General features: G+C 40.5%; 1 protein-coding gene across 1 annotated transcript in view; it reads left to right on the forward strand.

Moving 5' to 3' along the window:
* Positions 1–18866, forward strand: part of PLEKHM3 (pleckstrin homology domain containing M3) — a 220129-nt gene that overhangs the window by 69318 nt on the left and 131945 nt on the right. Inside the window, exon 3 of the mRNA XM_063430113.1 lies at positions 3181–4119. Within this exon, the coding sequence (XP_063286183.1) occupies positions 3181–4119 (939 nt within the window). The remainder of the gene's footprint in view (positions 1–3180; positions 4120–18866) is intronic.

The following is an 18866-nucleotide window of genomic DNA, read 5'->3' on the forward strand; positions in this document are numbered from 1 at the left end:
GTAGGCCTGAGGGAATTGTTTGACCCTGAAGATTGGTGGTTTGCGTATACTAAAGTGAGTCTCTTGTAGACATACTATAGCCGCCTTGGATTTGGCCATTTCTTGGGCTGCCAGCCTGCGTTTGTGTGGGCTGTTGAGACCCTTAACGTTCATGGAAAGAATTTTTAAAGTGTTATCCATTCGGTGTGGGTAGTGGCATGCTAAATCGTGTGAAGCGTGTTTGTCTTGATAGTGGCGTAGCTCAACAGGGGGGCGGGGGGGGGTATGGTAGGGAAAATAAGGGGTAATACTGGGGATAACATAAACAACCATTTCTTAACAGAACTAAAGTATTTACATAGTGCCCTCATTGCGATCGGCGCCTTCTCTGGTTGAGGCGAAGACCCGCACGATGTGCCAATGCCTACGCTCATCCTTGGGGTGCGCTCGGTGGTAGGAGCGGGGTGTGGATGACTTACATGCTAATTGTGGTTACACAGCCCTTTCATAGTAAACATTGCTTTGCCCACATATACATTACATTATTATAGCATTATAACATTAGAACACTCCTAGGATCTCCTCCCGCCATTGTTATGCTTATTCACTTACAACACATGGCCCAGTATTAAGTGGACCATGTACAGTTTCCCCATGTCGTGTGTGTCGGATTGCATATCTCATAGTTATGTGGTGTTGGGTGGCACCGTGTCCCCAAATCAGCTTTTATCGGTTAAGGAAAGAGTCCCAGGAGCACAGTCTTTTATGCTTTGGTCGGCGATCCCACCATTCTCCTTGCGGTCTTTGTTGTGATGCAGTAGCGGCCGCTACCTTCGATTGCGTTGGGAACAGTCCCCATTCTCGTATGAGGCGCATGCCTACCTCTGGTTCATTTACCATGTGGTTTTTGCCGTACCTCCATACAAGTATTTTCGTCGGGTATCCCCATCTATATTGAATGTTGTGGTTCCTCAGCGTTTTCGTCACTGTGATGAATTCTCTTCTCCGGGCCATTGTTAAAGCCGATAAGTCCGCATATATATTGATGGTAGTGGATGGTTCGGGTAGTTTGTCAAGTTTGCATGACGCTGTTAACAGCATTCTTGGAGGTGAAATAATGAAATCTAGCAACCACGTCGCAAGGTGTATCTTGTGCTAACCTCGGTGGTCGTGGTAGTCGGTGGGCACGGTCTAGGAGCCATGCTCCGTCAGCTATATCAGGCTGTAAGGTTGTGCAAATCCCTTTGATAAATGACGGGAGTTCTTCTGTGCCCACGTGTTCAGGTATCCCGCGGAATCTAACATTATTCCTACGGGACCGGTCTTCTAAGTCAGCTAGCTTGCGTTTGAGCTGATTTTGTTCATTTGCTAAGTGCTGCACTGTGGTTGCCAGCGCATTCTGCTCGGTGTATATGTCTTCTGTGCGGGCTTCCAGCTGATTAGTGCGTTCGCCCAGGTCAGAGATCTCTCTTTTGATCTCACTGGTTGCTCTCTTGAGGTCGGATTGCAGAGTGACTTTAAAGTCTTGCAGCATAAGGTACAGCCGTTTCTCCGTTACCGAGCATCAGTGTATGGGCTGGAGTCCCCCTCTGAGTCGAGCGAGCCTTCAGCAGGCTGCGAGCAGGCGTATCCGTCGGCCCCATCTTGTGTAGGCCGCACGCGGTCTTTTCTCGCAGGTCGGATTTGGTCCGTCAATTTTGTTTGTTTGGCGGGTGCCATCATGAAGGCTGCTTCCCCAGGCTTGGTAGTCGCTGGTGGGGCTGTGTGTGATGAGAGTGGTGAGCTGTGAAGTCATCCAAAGCACGGAGCTCTCACTCCATGCGACCGCTCGTTTCGGCAGTTAGCCACGCCCCCTATATAGGTGATCTGACCATCAGTTAGAATTTTGATAGATGGATTTGATGGGCCTTTGTCTAATTTTGGGGCATTATAGCAGTACTTTTCAAATAACCTCACACAGGCCTAGCATTTGTGAACACAGACAATTCATGGCATCTCATGTGCTGTATATTGTGCCTTAACTTGCTGACGCTTATTGAATTATTTATTTATTTATTTTTTATGTACACAGTACATTATGCTGGGTATTTTGCAAATATGATATCTGCCATTATGATCAAACACCCCAATTTATCTTGCCCCCCTAAAAATAGTGAAATATTTCCTTTATTACTGTTTGCTGCTGCTGGCTCTGCCCCTGATCTGCCTGCTTGCGTGACATTATCAGAAGTGGTGATCTCAGCCAATAACAATAACAATGCTTTCCCAGTACAAGCCAAACAAGCCCTGGCCAATGAGCATCTCGTCACACAGATTCATTGAACCAATTAATCTCTATTAGGAAAATTGCATGGAGACACCGAATGGCAGTAATGACATTACTTGGGAAAAAAAAACCATTTAATTTTTCAGTGAAAGAAGAATAACATTTGCCTATATAATGTTTTTTACTCACTAGAAATAATTCAGGATTGTAGGGGTTAAGGGGCATGTAGGCCTGGCATCAAGCATGCCAAAATGACAAGACACTCTCCTGGCTGACCCTCTCCATACAGACTATGTAGAGGGCCCTCCTGGAGTGCTTTTGGTATGGTCCTAGTGCCCATTTACAACATGAGCATGTCTAAAAACGCATTTGAGCTGTGCTTCCCCAGGATGTTGCACAACAACCAATTCGGGGCGCTGGCACAGGACCTCAAAATCATGACAGTCTGCCGAATCTGGGACTGTTGGGAGGCCTGGTATTAATCACCTTCCAGTGCTCATAGTTTTGTTTAAGAAGTGCATAAGACCTGTCAGTTAGTTCTTGGCCTCCCACAGCATTCTTTTTTGCGAAACCTCACCATGTTTGAATTGTGCAGTCACGTGTGATATTACACTGGTCCAATAATACATTTGTGGCAGGGGTAACTGGGACATAGAGAGCTACATAGTTTTCTATTCAGAACCTCCTGCATTCTAGAGATTTGAGCTATATTTCAGGACTTTCTATTATAATTGTATTATTTTATTGGTGTTCTTATGATTAACACCCATTGTGGACAACATGGACCATGCATACAGGGCCAAATTTTATTTTACCGTGGGTATTAATATGTGTTGATGTTTTTAAGATAACTGAAGTTTTGCCATTAGAACAATGCATTTCTAGACTTCTGAGTAGGAATTAAACATTTAATACAATGTGCTTTTGTGTTACAGAGTTTACGTCTTTGTTTCCAAATATTCTCAAGAAAGGATTCCTTGAAACACGGAAAAGTCAAGAGAACTGTTGGATGAGCTGTTATGCTGAGATTTCCCCATACAAATTGCACGTGTATAGTACCGATAGCAGTGGAAATCATAATCCTCTTTTTGCTTACGCTCTTGTTCATATAGAAAGTATCACAATCACAGGTAGCCATGAAACCAAACTTGTCGATGTTATATTTACAGACAACAGCCAAGTGCAACTTAAGGCTGATTCTCCATGGGAAGCCATGGATTGGGGACAGAAGTTATGGGAAGGAGTGCGTGCCTTGACATTAATCCCAAATTATGTGAACAATCAGCAGGAGGTCTTGACAAGATCAAAGAGCATTAGTGATAATGGTGGTGACTATTTGGAAAATCATGGCTTAATGTATAAGACCAATGAAGTTCCAAGTTCTATCAACTTGTCCAATGGGTTCTACAAAAATATTTTGAAAACAGGAACACTTTATAGGTTAACAGTACAGAATAACTGGAAAGCTTTCACGTTTATACTGTCAAGTTCACAACTTACAGCTTTTAAACCCGGTTGCCTGGATGAGGATCCGTTGCTCAGCTATAATATTGATGTATGCACATCGGTCCAAATGGACACTCTTGATGGATATGATTCCTGTTTTCAAGTGATTTTTCCTCATGATGTCCTACGACTCCGTACAGAAACATGTCAAAGGGCACAGGAATGGATGGACGCTATAATATCTGTTGCTAACTCTTGTAAGAAATCAGAAGAACATCTGCTAGTGCCTCTGCGGAATAAGCCCAAAGCCCCAAAAATGAGAGAACTTCAAAAGAGTAAGCGGCAGTCTGTGACCACAAGCTTTCTGGGGATCATAACAACATTGGCTCTGGAGAGGGGGCTCACCGCTCAAAGTTTCAAATGTGCAGGTAAGAATACATTTTATTTAGTAGGTGCTTCAGACTAAAATGGATTCAGTAATTTAATCTATGTTACGTCTGGCACTAGTATGCAAAGTATGTTGACACCAGACATTGGGTGTGCATCTTGTGCTACTCAATGCAAAGTAATGAATTCAGCCTAATAGAGAAGCATTGGATTATTTGACCATGGTGATAGCTGTGCATGCATGCACATATTTCTTCAATGCTTCCCTATGTGAAGCATTTAATTGGACAAAATCATTGGGCGTGATGACTGAGGATCAGATTACAGTGATGAGTCTATTCCAACATTGGAATAAAGGTTAGTTTAATAGCAATTTAAAAGGCTTTCTTTTTGTGCTGATATACCAATGCCATATATACTTGTTATTCATAAAGTGTCTGCCTATATAAAAAAAAAGAGTTGACGGTGCCACTCATACTTATACCTCTTGAGTTACTAGCCAGGCGTTAAAAGTTACTTGCCACCTCAAATGCATGTTCCTTGCATTTTTTTTTTAATTCAAGTATGTCTACAACTTTTCAACATGTTTGGGTGTATGCAGGTATGTATTTCTTTAGTGGCTTTGTGTGCATTTACATAGACACTATATAAATACATACCTGCATATGTGTGCCAAGGGACAGTGCATGAATGCAGGTGTTTATGTATGAGGAGGATTTGTGTGCGTGAATGCAGAGGTGCTTGGAGTGAATTCGTGTGAATGGGTGTATTTACAACCCCATCTCATTATCTGTAGTCCATTCTACCCTCCTCACCATGGTCAGTAGCCAGTAGCGGGTTCCCTCCTCAAAACCAAAAATGAATTGCTCCCCCCTATTAGCCTGTAGCAAATTCTTCATGCCAATTCCCCATAGCCAGTAGCCCAGCCGTGAAGCTGTATGCAGCATGCGCTGTTGGAAATGATATCACAAACTACAATGCAAGTCTCATGTAGCTGCACTGATCAGTTTTAAAGGTAGCACACGTGCTCTTTGCCGCTGCACTCATTCCCCCTGGCTTTGTTCCTTGTATCTGAGGTCAATTTTTCTAACTCTTTTATTTTTTATTTTTGTTCAAAAACGTGCATTGATGGGGTGAGAGAAATGACACAAACCATTAGATAGTAAAAAAAAATATTTATTTCTGAAATCTTGCTTTGTACAATCGTACTATTTATAGAAGCAATAATCTAGGTGCGCATGTAAGTCATCATTCGCACAACATTATAATACTGTTTTTTCTTTTGTTTTTCAACAAAATTTGAAAGATTTTTACCTACAATGCAAAAATTGTCAAATGATTTAATACACATTAAATGTTTGAAATTGGTTTTCCACTGAAGTTTGAATGTAAGTAAGCTAAATCAGTGAATAAATGGTAATACGGCAAAAATTCAGAGTCAGGAATCTGAAGATGATTCACAAAATCAAGGTTCCAACAATCCCATATTTGCCAGGACTGTCTCATGTTTTGAGTTACGCGTGCCAGCAATAATAGGTTTTGGGGATCTCTCCTGTGTTTTAAAATGTGACTGCAGATTTTTTTTTAAGTTTATAAATCTTTATTGAAAATTTTTCTTTTTTTCTTCATTATATAAATTTAACATAAAAAAAGAGTTCTTATACATTCAAAACAATAACAAATTACAGCAATAATCCAAAACGAAAAACATAAAAGACCCAGCAGGCCTCCCCATAGAATCGAGTCATAAAGTTTATCTTCAATAAGTAAATTATTTGAGAATTTCACTTGGGCATGGTGGGTGATAAATATTGTATATTAATTAGAATGGAATTGGCTAAAATAGGCATTGGGCCGGAACAAATGCCATTTTGGCCAGTCAGGACCTCCTCATAGAGATGCATTGAATCAATGCCTCTCTATGAGTAACATTCAGCGTCTCCATGCAGACCGTGGGGACGCAGAACGTGAGAGCTGCTTTTTCGGCAGCACTGAGCCAGGAAGCACCTGCAGTGGCCATCTAAGGAGTGGCCACTTGGAGGTGTCCCTAGAGGCAATGTAAACACTGCCTTTTCTCTTAAGGGAACTATTATACTCACCAGAACAACTACATTAAGCTGTAGTTGTTCTGGTGACTATAGTATCCCTTTAACCAAGAGGATACTTGGAAGATCCAAATGAAAAAGTAAAGTTTCAGGTGTCAATTTATAAATCATTCATCAAAATTCTAAAGATTTCCTGATCCACATTTTCATTTTGGTGTTATACCATGCCTTAAACATATTATTTACACATCTTGAGTGCCTGGACCATCGTGTTTGGGCAACCATATTGGGTCAGACTCTACAATTATCTGTGCCTGTGATTGCTCAGTATTAAAGGACCACTATAGTGCCTGGAAAACGAACTTGTTTTCCTGGCACTATGTAGTCCTTAGGGCCCCCCTCCCACTGGGCTGAAGGAGTTAAAACCCCTTCAGCCACTAACCTTTCTCCAGCGCCAGGCTCCCCCGGCGCTGGGGAACTCTTCTCCTCCTGCCGACGTCAGCGCTAAATGCACATGTGCGGAAAGAGTCGTCAGTGACACAGCCACCAGAGGCTGGATTAACCCTCAGTGTAAACATAGCAGTTTCTGTGAAACTGCTATATTTTCAGCTGCAGGGTTAAAACTAGACAGCCCTGGCACCCAGACCACTTCATTAGCTGAAGTGGTCTGGGTGCCTATAGTGGTCCTTTAAGCTGCAGAAAACAGATTGAGCAGTAGTCGGTCAGATAACAGTAAAATCTGACCCAATATGGATAAAAAAAGTTAAATTTTGTAAAAAAAAAAAAAAATCATAATACATAATTTATATAAAAAAAAATATATTACATTTCAGTTCCATTAAGTTAAATTAGATTTAATTTAATATTTTTTTTTTTTTAGAAATGAGAAGTGGATATGTGAAGACAATTGTCCTTGAGGGCTTGACTGACCTTCGCAGGAATGGTAGTTCACAAACACATTTCGAAGATCAGATATTTTGTTTTTGTTAAACTGCAACTGCATTATGATGTGACATCATCAGACATTTTTATTAAACATTCCATCAGTAGCTGTGTTTGCGGTGATACACAGCCAGCCTCATGTGCTAGCTGAGCATCATGAGAATTATAGTTTTTAAATATTTTTAAAGACAGACAATGCAAAAGTTTGTGAGCTATGTTTAGACTGGCTAAGCATCATGGGAAGATTGTGCATAATGCATTATTTGCACGTTTGCCTGTTCAGTTGTCTGTGTCGTGCCAATAAAATGAGTCTTAATTCAGAAATTAAAAAAAAAATTCAAACTTAAATATCCCTAATAAAGTAATATTATTAACAGTTGACTGTCCGATTGCAGTTGCTAACTGTAAAGTGCATTTTAAAGAATCCATTGTGCAAATTGTGGTGTGTGTTGGTTTTTACCTTCGCTTACTATTTTAAAAAACAAAAAACAAAACTTTTTTTGCCCATTGGCAACTGTATTTAGTAAGGTCCCATGTTTTATGTTCCCACCTCTGGTAAGGAGGAACTAATAATAGTTGATGGGGAGACAGGGGTTTGCTGCAAATTCTTCAGCCATTTAGTGCAAATTCCAGTAATTATAGGTATTGTGCTGGGCCTGAATGCTGCATAATACAACAGAAGCTAGTTCTAATTGAGACCTTACAGGAGGTACAAATCCGTCCTTTGTTTAGCTTGACAAATTAGTGCCAGAAAGTGGCATGGTCCGAATGAGAATCAAAGAGCAGGAACACAAAGATGGGACTTAAAGCTACAGTAATCACCCTCTCTTGTCCTGCCAAGGGGGGGAAAAGTAAAGACCAACGCTTGTTGAAGTTTCCTTTTTGTTCGAAATTCCCTTGACATGTCAGCAGCTTAGGGCTGCCTTATTTGTTTAGTTAAAGTGATTAAATTGTAATAGTCCAGGACAGGCCATTGTCTTTTTTCCATTAATTCCCAGCACCACAGACTCCAGCTGTCTTCATTAATTGATTGACAATGACCTACTGATAAGGAAACATGTTGGTAGGAGGACATTTTTCCTTCTTAAATTGAATTAGGCTGTAAGTTTTCTATTTGTTTGAATCAACCTTGGTAGAACGGCTGAGAAATGCAAACAAGCCGAATCAGAATTGAGATGTATGTGAATGGAAGTGGAGAGGTTTGGTCTTGCAGAACGTTTCAGAAAACAAATTAGTGTGTGTCTGCATTGCTTGGCCACAAGCCTGTTCAATTAGAAAACCTGCTAACGTAAAGCTAGAGATTCTTGGTATTCGACAAGGTCAGGGAGGTCAAACAAGTGCAGAACGCAGAATCAAAATGTTGTGTAATGTACTAACAAGAAATTGAATAAACAAAAATAATCAGCATTCATACCAAAATACTTGTTTGCAAACTTGGATAGATGGTTATATTAACCTTTATATTTGTATATATCCATAGCGAGATATACATACTTTGTTGTCTATTTAATTAGTTGGTGGGTGCACCAGTTAGATTAATGGAACACTATAGAGTTAGGAATACCAACATGTATTCCTAATGCTAAAGTGTCCTGCAACAGTATAGGCGTTCGCCCCCTCCCCTCCAAGTGCATGAATAAGGTATTTTTACTTACTCCCTTGTCATGTTACTCTCTCTGTTTTGATGATTTTTTGTAAATCCCATGCTTCCTCGCAGGTAAGATTGCTGAGCTGTGCCAATAAAATGTGATTGAGAACCGAGTTTGACTCTGTACTCAATGCGGAAGCACCTCTAGTGACTGTCTGGAAGACAGTCACTAGAGGTGGGTTAACCCCGCTATGGAAATATGACAGTGTTTTACATTGAGGAATTAAAACTACAGGGCCACCGAACCCACACAACTTCATTGAGATGAAGTGGTCTGGGTGCCTTTAGTGGTCCTTTAAGGAGGCTCAGCATATCACTGCCATGCAAATATGGATGAAATTAATATATATTGGAGAATTGCATTACCAATACTGCTAGCAGAGACCGGGCAGCAGAATCCTTGGAAGTCCCCACTCTCCCCCCATTCTAGAAAGGGTCCAAAAAGCATTTTGACCAAGTAACGAGGAACAGTTCACACAGCCTACAAGCACCAACACCAACACCACTACTACAACATGCAGTCATGGTGCTTTGGCTGCCTCCTTAAGGACAAAGAATAAATTTATCCTTAAACCAAATGTAACTCTAAACTTAAATGTGAATATCGTGTTAGTGTATCAGTAAGGCAGATCCACTTGGGCTTAATCCTATATTCACCCTGTAGTAGATAGTTATTTCTCAATACACACATCATGTATAACTCATTTTCTTGTAGGTTGAACTGAAATATTTTGTGTTTTGTTCTGTTGTTTTTTAGTTATATACTTATTCTAAATGTGTATCCTCTGTTTGCATACCATAACAGAATTGTTACACATAAAAAGTATAAGATTCACTTTTTAAAGGCACTGTTTCCATCATATTTTATTGTAAATAGACTAAGGTTGCAGGTTTTATTCCTGGCAGGTTAATCTCTACTCTTCAGCATTTCAAAATTGGAAAAAAGGAAGGCTGGTAAGTGGGGTCAATAATAATACCAATACCCAGAATATAATGTTATAAACATTTATTTATTTTTTTACAAAGTAGGTTACATGATCACTTGTGTGTGGGTGCTGAGGGGATTAGAAATGTATATATAAATATATTTACCTAAATGTATCCTTTCTTGGCACCGCCCATCTTCCTGCAACGATATTTTTCACCTTGTGGGGGCTCCACCTGCCAAGATAAAAAGGAAAGGAAAAACCATTCACACAACCCATCATAATCATGGATATCGATTGTTTACTAGAGATGAAAAAAAAAAAAAAGCAGCAAGGTCCTAAATATACAGGGGTGGGCGGCAGGCCCATAATAGGTGGCGGCGTTACCGGACACTTGCCGATGCCCATAATTAGTGGGTTTGCCCAGGAAAAGGGGTGGGTTCACCCACTTTAGGGGAGTGGCAGCTTGTGTGGTCAGTCCCCTTATAAACAGGAGCGCTGCTGAAGATCTCTCTGCATGGTCGTAGTGCCTGCTGCACAGTGTGAGCGCATCATTAGACACTGCCCGGTGACACCCGGGAATTAAAGCAGGACAGGCCCCCCAGATAAGGACTGTCCTGCCAAAAGTGGGACTGCTGGAAGGCATGAAACTTTGCAATCTTTTACAGGACATCACACTGGAGGCGGTCGTTCTTTTATAGTCTCATTTACAGTTTCAGATTTATCTTTTATTGATTTAGTTCATTTAATTTGTTTGCAAATTATTTTGGCTATCATTACTTGAGAGTTTAATGTTCTGTATTTCTTGAATTTGACTAAAATATTTCCTGTTTCATAAACATCTAGAGTCTTCAGCGTTTGTGTTATCTTTGAGGGTGGGAGGGATTCTAAATCCAGATATAGACTGGACATGGAATAAAAAGGCACAATACTCAGAAGCACACCCATGAGCAAGTAAGTATTAAAGTCCAGCTAAAACTAAACTTCTATAATCTAAGCCAAATACTTAATATTTAGTTGGTGGATGAGGACTTAAGTGGCAGGCCTTGCCAAATGTTCTGAAAAAATATAGTTAGGAAATTAGTCATCACTCCCAGTGGCCTGATTTTCTACTTCAACAAATTAAGAAGAAAATACCAATGCCAATTGAGTAACACTTTTAACGTTACATAGCTGAAAAGAGTCCATCAAGTTCAGCCTTCCTCACATATGTTTTTGCTGTTGATCCAAAAGAAGGCAAAAAACCCAGTCTAAAGCGCTTCCAATTTTGCAATATACTAGCAAAAAATTCCTTCTTGACCCCAAAATGGGAGTCCGATGTCTCCTTGGATCAAGCAGCTATTACCCCACTAATTAGAAATTATATCTTTCTTTGTTATGCTTTTGGAAGTATTTATCCAGTTGCTGTTTAAACATCTCCGTGGACTATGATAAAACCACCTCTTCAGGCAGAGAATTCCATATCCTTACAGGTCTTACTATTAAAAAAAACCTTTTCTTTGCCTTAGACTAAATCTCCTTTCTTCCAGCCTAAATGCGTGACCTCGTGTCCAATGTATAGCCCTGTTTAGGAATAGATTTCCAGACAATGGTTTGTACTGGCCCCGAATATATTTGTATAATGTTATATCATTTCCCCTCTGAGGCACAGTTTTTCCAAACTAAAGAGATTTAAATTTTTTACGTTTCTTCATAACTAAAATGCTCCATTCCTTTTATCAATTTTGTAGCCTGCCTCTGCACTTTTTCTAGTGCCATGATATCCTTCTTTAGAACAGGTGCCCAAAATTGCACAGCATATTCAAGGTGTGGTCTTACTAGCGATTTATAAAGAGGCAAAATGATATTTGCCACCCTGTATGACCTCTGTTATGAGAGGTAAATTGAGTGCCATTGCTGTAGTGTGTGTAAGGGCTGTAAAGAATGGTTTTGCTTGAGATGGTGCGGGAGCCCATGAGGTACATATCTCTCGGACATGATAGTAAAGCCCCACCCTCCAAGATATTTTAAACAATTATTTATAACACCTTTTGCTTTCCACTTTTTTTCTCTGACAAGTTTATGGCTGAAATTTCAACCAGCTTTCATTTTAGGAATGAGCAGTGGATCAATCCGCCTGCAGTTCATGATTCTCTCATGTACTTCATGCTTGATAGTACATTTCAACACATCTAGAATATAATGGCATATCAGTTTATAGTACAGTGGTACTAACTGAAAACTGACATGCACGTTACGTTTAAAAATCCCATTTCCCTGTGCAGGCAGCTGCTCTACTAAATGGCACTCACATGCTCTGGAGCACTCACAGTTCTGAGCTATGAAAACACTGTTTAGCAGAGCAGCTTCCTGAAAAGGCACACTCCCAGAGAAGCCCAATCTGTCTAAGCCACCCACACCCTAGACAGGGGGCTGCAGATCAACCTTCCACACACTTACATACGTAGGCGGAGAGCCACATACCCCTCACCTCCACAGAGAGATGCCACAAATATCCTCCTTGGGGACATTGTTAATTCTTGTAGGAAAAAGCAAATTTTGGACTACACTAGTAAATTAATGTATTACTTGTATGAACAAGCATTTCATCGGACAGAAACACACACCCAGTATGGGATGATCAGAGCATATTCTTTTAACTAATGTCGTCTCAGGCTGCTTTGAAGCAGAGTGACATTTTAAATATTGTGATAAACCAAAGAGAAAAATGGCTCATAGAAGTTTCAGCAGCACTTCTAAGTGCATTACGCTGGGTGGAGTTGTTTGAATATTTATAATGGGAAGAGATAATCAAGGAATGAAACCGACACACCTGCACATCAAAGGCCCGGTGTAATGGATGGCACACTTCACTTGAAAGCCAAAGCTCTGCTGACGTTGCTCACAAGTCACTTTAGGCCACTAGCCTTTCCAATTCTTTTCGTGTATTCCTCTTTATTTCCAAAGAATAGATATCAGCCATATGACACAGTTGCTCTTATTGTCCTCCTCCTTTGTTCATTTCAAAGCTATAGAAGAATGCATTGAGTTTTATTTATTTTTAGCAAAAAGCTGTTCTTTAGAAAGCCAATAATAGACAGATTTTTGTTGTTGTTGTTGATCAAGGTAAAAGTTCAAGTCTGCTGCAATAGGTCTCACCAAAGAAGCCATGAAAAAACAGTTGATCCAAGTTCCAAAGTTATCTTTATCAAGACCTTTGAGACAAAGTAACTTGTAAAAATTCCTTGCACTCAGGCTTCAATATCCTTATGATGCCAGGTGCCAAGGCTCAGATGTACACAGAACTCCGGATAATTGACTGCACTCTCGGTCTTGTTAAAAAATCTAAAATTTTATTGAAAGTAATTAAAAGATCGACGTTTCAGTCCACCTATAGGACTTTCCTCAGGATCAAAACATATTTGTTTTGATCCTAGGTAAAGTTGCATAGGTGGACTGAAACGTCGATGTTTTAACCCCTTAAGGACACATGCCATGTGTGACATGTCATGATTCCCTTTTATTCCAGAAGTTTGGTCCTTAAGGGGTTAAGGACTGGACTGTTTTTGCGATGTTGTACATTTGCGACCAGGCCTCTTTTTACACTTTTGTGGTGTTTGTGTTTAGCTGTAATTTTCCGCTCTCTCATTTACTGTTCCTATACAAATTATATATTGTTTTTTTCAGGACAAAAAAAGGCTTTCTTTACATACCATTATTTATATAATCTCATGTAATTTAATTTTAAAAAACAAACAAATATGATGAAAAATTTAAAAAAATACATGTTTTTTTGACTTTTACTTGAAAAATCTTTTACTCATCTACAAAAGCGAATAAAAAAAACTGCTAAATAGATTAAAAATATTGTCCTGAGTTTTAAAATACCCAGTGTTTACATGCTTTTTTGCTTTTTTTTTGCAAGTTATAGGGTTATAGGTACAAGTAGGATATTGCGATTTCAAAACATATATTCTTTCAAATTTATCAATAGTGACATTGTAACACTATTATCTGCCAAAAGTCTCTGAATAACACCCCACATGTACATATTTTTTTTTAAAGTAGACAAACCAGGGTATTCAATATGGGGTATGTCCAGTCTTTTTTAGTAGCCACCAAGTCGCAAACACTGGCCAAAGTTAGCGTTCATATTTGTTTTCTGTGTGAAAAAACAAAAAAACTAAATTGAACGCTAATTTTGGCCAGTGTTTGTGACTAAGTGGCTACTAAAAAAGACTGGACATACCCCATTTGCAATACCTTTTGTTGTCTTCTTTTGCAAATGGTATGCCATCATGGGGGTAATTCTCATTCCTGGGCTACCATACGCTCTCAAAGGCAACATAACCAACCTGGCCATTTTCAATGTAAAAATATTTGACCCATATATTTGACCCTGTAACTTTCAAAAACGCTATAAAATCTGTACATGGGGGGTACTGTTATACTCGGGAAACTTTCTTGAACACAAATATTAGTGTTTCAAAACAGGAAAACATATCACAACAATTATATCATCAGTAAAAGTGCTGTTTGTGTGTGAAAAATGCGAAACAAAGTCACTTTCACTGACAATATCATCGCTGTGATAGGTTTTTCTGTTTTGAATCACTAATATTTGTGTTCAGTGGAGTCTCCCGAGTAAAACGGTACCCCCCATGTACAGGTTTTAGGGTGTCATAGAAAGTTACAGGGTAAAATACAGTGCTAGCAAATTAAATTCTCTGGAATTTCCGCCTGGGTTGGCAGGCAGGTCCCTCAAATTGCAATTAATAAAATTACTTAATTATGTAAAAATATTACATAAATATGCACGTAGAATTTAAATATATATGCATATTTATATATTTGAAGTCTACGTGTATATTTATATAATTATTTATGTAATTTTGTATATGGACATATGTATATTCGTATTATATTTATTTATATATACATAGATATATATACAATTTCATTCTAAGTGTATTTTGATATAAATATATATATTTTAATATCAAAATACAGTTAGAATAAAATTGCATATAGATATGTAATTTTTTAAAAAAATTTATTATTATTTTTAATTTACTTATTATTTGTATTTAATAATAATATATATAGTTATTATATATATGATATATATGCGTGTGTAATTTAATTATAAGTGTATTTTTATATTAATATATGTACATATTAATATAAAAATACACTTAGCATGACATTATATATATGATATATAGACATATATTATATAGGTATAATATATGTCTATATATTATATATATATATACACATATATAATTTTTTTTATTTTTTTTTTATTCACTTTAACTTTAATTTTTTTTGATTTTACACTAGCAGGGAGACTGCCTGTCAGCACAGACAGTCCCCCTGCAGGCAGACACATGGACACCTATTGTGACCATGTGGTCGCCCTGTTGGGCGATCTGTTGGGCGATCACATGGCCACAGGGGTCCTAATCCGCCATGGGGAGACTGTCTGGGCTGCAGGCAGTCTCCCCACAATGGGAGCACCGCCGATCGCCGCCGGGGGAACGACGGCGATCAGGTAAGTACATCTGACCGTTAGGACGGTTCAGGACCGTCATCGGCATTTTTGCGTTGCCGACCGATGACGGTCCTGAACCGTCCTCGGTCATAAGGGGTTAATTACCTTCACTAAACTTTTGGATTTTATAACAAGACCGAGAGTGCCTCCGATTACCTGGAGGTATATATATTGTATATTGTACATTGTATTAGCCGTATTAGTCCTGTCCTATTTGTTTATTTGATAGTGTAATCAACAGTATTTGTCTCTTAGCAAGTCCCTCGAGGTGACGAAATGCGTAGGACTGTTTTATTTGCTGTTTATTACTTATATTGGAAGTAAAGTGAGGATCTGGGAGATAAGCTTCCTGAGAGAGATTTTATGAAGGCTTTATTTTAACTGGATATTCGTGAATGGCCTGTTGGAACTTGCCAATTGGAGTGGCTATTGTGTACAATACTGCATATTTCTTTAGTATAACTAGCCATATATATCATATATTTTGTTTTAAATATGTTTATTGTTATCATGTCTTGAATTCTTACATCAAATAGATTTTCATGAAAGCTAACAGTCGCCTATGCAAAGGCTTAAGTATCGGCATATAAGAATAGTTGCAGATTGTCGCCTGCGCAGAGGCGAATTGATCAGATCATATAAGCGTACATAAACTTTGCAGGGATGCTCATGTCTAAGCTTAAAACTAACACATGACCAGAGTATTCTGATATAACGTTTCAACATTCATGTCCCTAAGAAAAACAAATGACGACCTGTGTCCGGCTAATTACCCAGTTATGGAGTTAATGCTTATGTTCAAATCATTAGCCGATCACATATATCAGTCTGCATGCGACTACATTTTGATCCTAGGCTATTGCTTAATCGGCATATGTGTGCTGTCACATTAACAGGTCAAAATTGAGTATTGCTAATAACAGTGTAGGATGGATCTGAATGGACCCTCATGAAAATGCAATGTTGCAGTAAGGGGGCATATAGAAGCAGCATCATTTAATTAAGCTACTTTACAGGAATTTATATATCTGAACTTAAATCAAACGTGAGAAAGCAGCGTTTAAAGGACCACTCTAGTGCCAGGAAAACATACTCGTTTTCCTGGCACTAGAGTGCCCTGAGGGTGCCCCCACCCTCAGGGACCCACTCCCGCCGGGCTCTGAGGAGAGGAAGGGGTTAAACTTACCTCTTTCTCCAGCGCCGGGCGGGGAGCTTTCCTCCTCCTCCTCTTCTTCCTCGCGACGTCATCGGCTGAATGCGCATGCGCGGCAGGAGCCGCGCTCGCATTCAGCCGGTCGCATAGGAAAGCATTCATAATGGTGCAGAGGTTGTTGGTGCAGAGTTTTGCATCATGAGAAAGAAAGAAAAATTATATAGGTAACTTGGTCTCAGATGTTGAGGCGTCCCGCTCCATCGGATTTCTGAGGCCTGGTGCATACAGGCCATGCAGTTTAAAAAAAAAAAAGAAAAGAAAAAAAAAAAGGGTCAGTGCGTGGTCAGACAGTATATAAACAGTACAGCTAGAGCTACAAACATTTAAAACGCATTGTAATAGCCTGGCTTAATATATAGGGAAGCTACCTGGTTGTCAAGTATGCAGTAATAAGCGACTTTACAGCTTATCATGTAGCTGGCAGCCATTATGTACGCAACAATAGTCAGCATCAATCTTTGTCCCCTAGGGGCATTATAGCATAGACCTTGTATTCTTTTGGCTTTTTAAACTAACATGGTAATGGCAAACTGGTATCATATAATAAAAGTAAGTAAAAACTAATTTTGCATAAAGAACGGTTTCTATGACGAATTATCAGGGAACAGTCCCTTCATCCTTGTCTGTCCTTTGTGGTTTCATTTGTTCTTTGCTTGGTGCAGCGCTCAGGTAAAATGGATCTGCAAAGCTGCAATAATTGAGTCTCTCCGCTGGAGGTGGCGTAGTAGTGCCTGGTAAGATAAGTTGTCCTGCGTGGGGTTCATAATCCCCTGTGCGTTAACTGTGCTGGCTTATCCCTGCCGTGGCCTCTTGTAGGCTAGTGCCAAGGGTGCTTCTATTTGCCAAGCCGGTCGGTCATTGCAAGGTCCCTCTAGCACCCCCGGTGCAAACGTCGACCTTTGTTCCCCTCCAGGCCTGCTCCGGCCGGTCAACCGGGAGTACTGCGACACAGGGCTCACAAAGTTGGGGGCACCCTTCCCTGGACCACCACCAAATCCTGGGGTGAGGGCCGGCTCTGCGCCGACCATTCTGCCGCCCGGAGGGGTCCATCTGTGGGGTCCGCCACACCGGAGGGCCCAGGTGACCCCGCGTAGGTCCCTGGAGCTTGCTTGCTCAGCGGCCATCATGGCTCCTCGTGAGGAAGGATTCCTCTTTGTGTGGGCCCTTCGACTCCAGTCTCTGGAGATTCGACTTGTGGGCCGGGATCACCCCCGCCGACCTGAGGGGGGGGGGGGCGGGGCCGGGTCCGGATCCCCCTCTCTCCCTCTGCCGTGCGGTCTCTCGCCACCGGTCGTCACCACGTGCGTGTAGGCCTCGCGGGCTCATCTTATGCGGACGACTCGGTCGTGGCTTAGCTGCAGTTCATGCGGTGTGCTCCCGTACTTCCCCCTGCTTAATGCTCATGTCTGTTTCGGTTCCAGGTGGGCTTTTAGTGCATTATTTCCTTGTTTTGATGCTGCCCATTGCCGGAGCTAGCTTGGTTGGCTGCCCCTCGGCGGCCCGGCCCCGCCCCCTATCATATGTTTGGTATTCAGAAGACAGGAGGAAACCTTCTGGGTAGTCCAATCTACTTAAAGGGAAACTCCAGTGCCAGGAAAACAATCCGTACCCTCTCCCTCCAACCCCTTCAGTCACTTACCTGAGGCAGCGGCGATGTCCCTCGTCGCTGCCTCCTCCTCCTCGCCGCTCCTCCCTGTGATTCCGTCGGCCGGTGGGCGAGACTGATCCCGCCCACCGGCCGAGGAGACCTAATGCGCATGCGCGGCAATGCCGCGCATGCACATTAGGTCTCCCCATAGGAAAGCATTGAAAACAAATTTCAATGCTTTCCTATGGGGAAATGAGCGACGTTGGAGGTCTTCACACAGCATGAGGACGTCCAGCGACGCTCTAGCAAGGAAATTCCTTGCTAGAAATCAGGAAGTGACCTCTAGTGGCTGTCTAATAGACAGCCACTAGAGGTGGAGTTAACCCTGCAATGTAATTATGGCAGTTTTTAAAAAACTGCAATAATTACAGTTGCAGGGTTAAGGGTAGTGGGAGTTGGCACCCAGACCACTCCAATGGGCAGAAGTGGTCTGGGTGCCTGGAGTGTCCCTTTAAGAAAAGTGTTGTTCTTTTAAATGTTGAATCTTAATTTTTATCACTACATGGTTTACATTCTATAGGGGCTTGTTTTCAGCTTTGTATTTTTTTTCGAATTGCCAATATGATCAGAATTTGGTCATTTTCATTAGATTTTGTAAATTCGGAAGAAAATCTAGTTTTTAGTGAGTAACCCTATAAAGGAAGAATTCAAGGTGAATTTTAAATTTTAGACCACAATAGCGAAAGAGCATAGCTGAATTGGTGAATTTCTCCATTTCAGCTATTTTGGCCTTAAATTTGAAATTTACTTTGAACTTCTCACTTTAGTTATCAACCCTTTTAGTGTACCGTAACTGTGTAATTGCTCAGATTTCCTACGTTATATTTTGTACA

Source organism: Pelobates fuscus, chromosome 8 (genome assembly GCF_036172605.1).
Source record: "Pelobates fuscus isolate aPelFus1 chromosome 8, aPelFus1.pri, whole genome shotgun sequence".
Lineage (NCBI taxonomy): Eukaryota > Metazoa > Chordata > Amphibia > Anura > Pelobatidae > Pelobates > Pelobates fuscus.